Below are 1,259 nucleotides of genomic sequence, written 5' to 3' on the forward strand. Positions count from 1 at the left end.
GGGTTATAACCCCTGTCAGTTTTTTTCTTACCCAATCTGTGTCCTGATGGGCAGATTTCCCTTCACTTCCTGTCTGACAGCCACAACAGGAAGTTAGAGGAAATGCCTCCAAAGAGAGGGAAATCTCTGGTGGACTACCACAACTAGTGTCCCTATTGGAAGGTCTCCCATCTATTCCTGTTCTGATGACAAACCAAAATTTGGGAGTTTCAATCAGTTTCACTGATAATGGTGACCAGGACAAACAGACAAGGACAAACAGAAAGGGTGAATCTCCCTAATGGGGGCACAGACAACAATAAAAACTGACGGGGGTTCTAAACCTTCTCCACTGCATCCAAAACCATAAAGTTGTACTTTAACTGCAGCAGAGAAAGATCAGATCTCTTCCCCTGCCCCGACAGGGCTGTGCGGCAGAGCTGTGTCAATCTCAGGACTGGATGTACAAATCATTTGGCAGGTCATACTGCTACCATGTATGCATCTCATCTGTGTATTTAACTGTTTGCCTGGAGTTCAGATGTAACAATTCTAAAAAAGAATGGAAACCAGTACTGTAGTCAAGGTTACTGCACCCGTCTATCTTATGTACCAAAGAAGCAATTTTCACACTTGATGAAATGAATCTGTGCTTGTATCCATCACCCAATCATATACAAAGGATCTGATTGGATCTGTGAAACAAAGACACATTTCACCTTTTGGTTGATTGGCTAATCTGTCTTTCCAGTTTGCATTCATAGGTATACCACCAGGTCATGTAGGAATGTAGACACAGTATTCACGTATGAGGCATAAGATGTGTCATATACATGGTGACCCTGTGACATTTCATCGTCATGGGGTCACCATCCCGTGCACACATCTAAGAATTATTCATGAGCACGTCGTTACTTATTTAGGACATTGTTACCTAAATAACTGTTCGCGGGAACAGGCACTAAGTCAGCATTGCGTTTTGTTTCACCACCAGTTTCATATGGACCATCTTCTAAAATCCCAACGTCCAACAATGTGCTATTTCTGTGTTCTGCCCGAACGATTCCTGAATGATTGAAATGGCAAATGAAAGTGAACCATGGAAAATGAGCATAACTGAATAAACCAAACAAATGAGTGAAATAAGAAACAAAAACAAAGCTGATAATGGGAAGGCGAGAACACTTGGATAAAATGTTATAAATCAAAATGAAAATCTTGTGTGAAAGTAACATTTCAATGGAAACTATATCTATCTATATATATATACATATATATAT

General features: G+C 40.3%; 1 protein-coding gene across 1 annotated transcript in view; it reads right to left on the minus strand.

Annotated features, from left to right (window-relative positions):
• Positions 1-1,259, minus strand: part of ITGA6 (integrin subunit alpha 6) — a 78,758-nt gene that overhangs the window by 36,427 nt on the left and 41,072 nt on the right. The window contains exon 5 of the mRNA XM_018572535.1: positions 914-1,045. Within this exon, the coding sequence (XP_018428037.1) occupies positions 914-1,045 (132 nt within the window). The remainder of the gene's footprint in view (positions 1-913; positions 1,046-1,259) is intronic.

This window comes from Nanorana parkeri, unplaced genomic scaffold (assembly GCF_000935625.1).
Source record: "Nanorana parkeri isolate BGI_ZX_2015 unplaced genomic scaffold, ASM93562v1 scaffold44, whole genome shotgun sequence".
Classification (NCBI taxonomy): Eukaryota; Metazoa; Chordata; class Amphibia; order Anura; family Dicroglossidae; genus Nanorana; species Nanorana parkeri.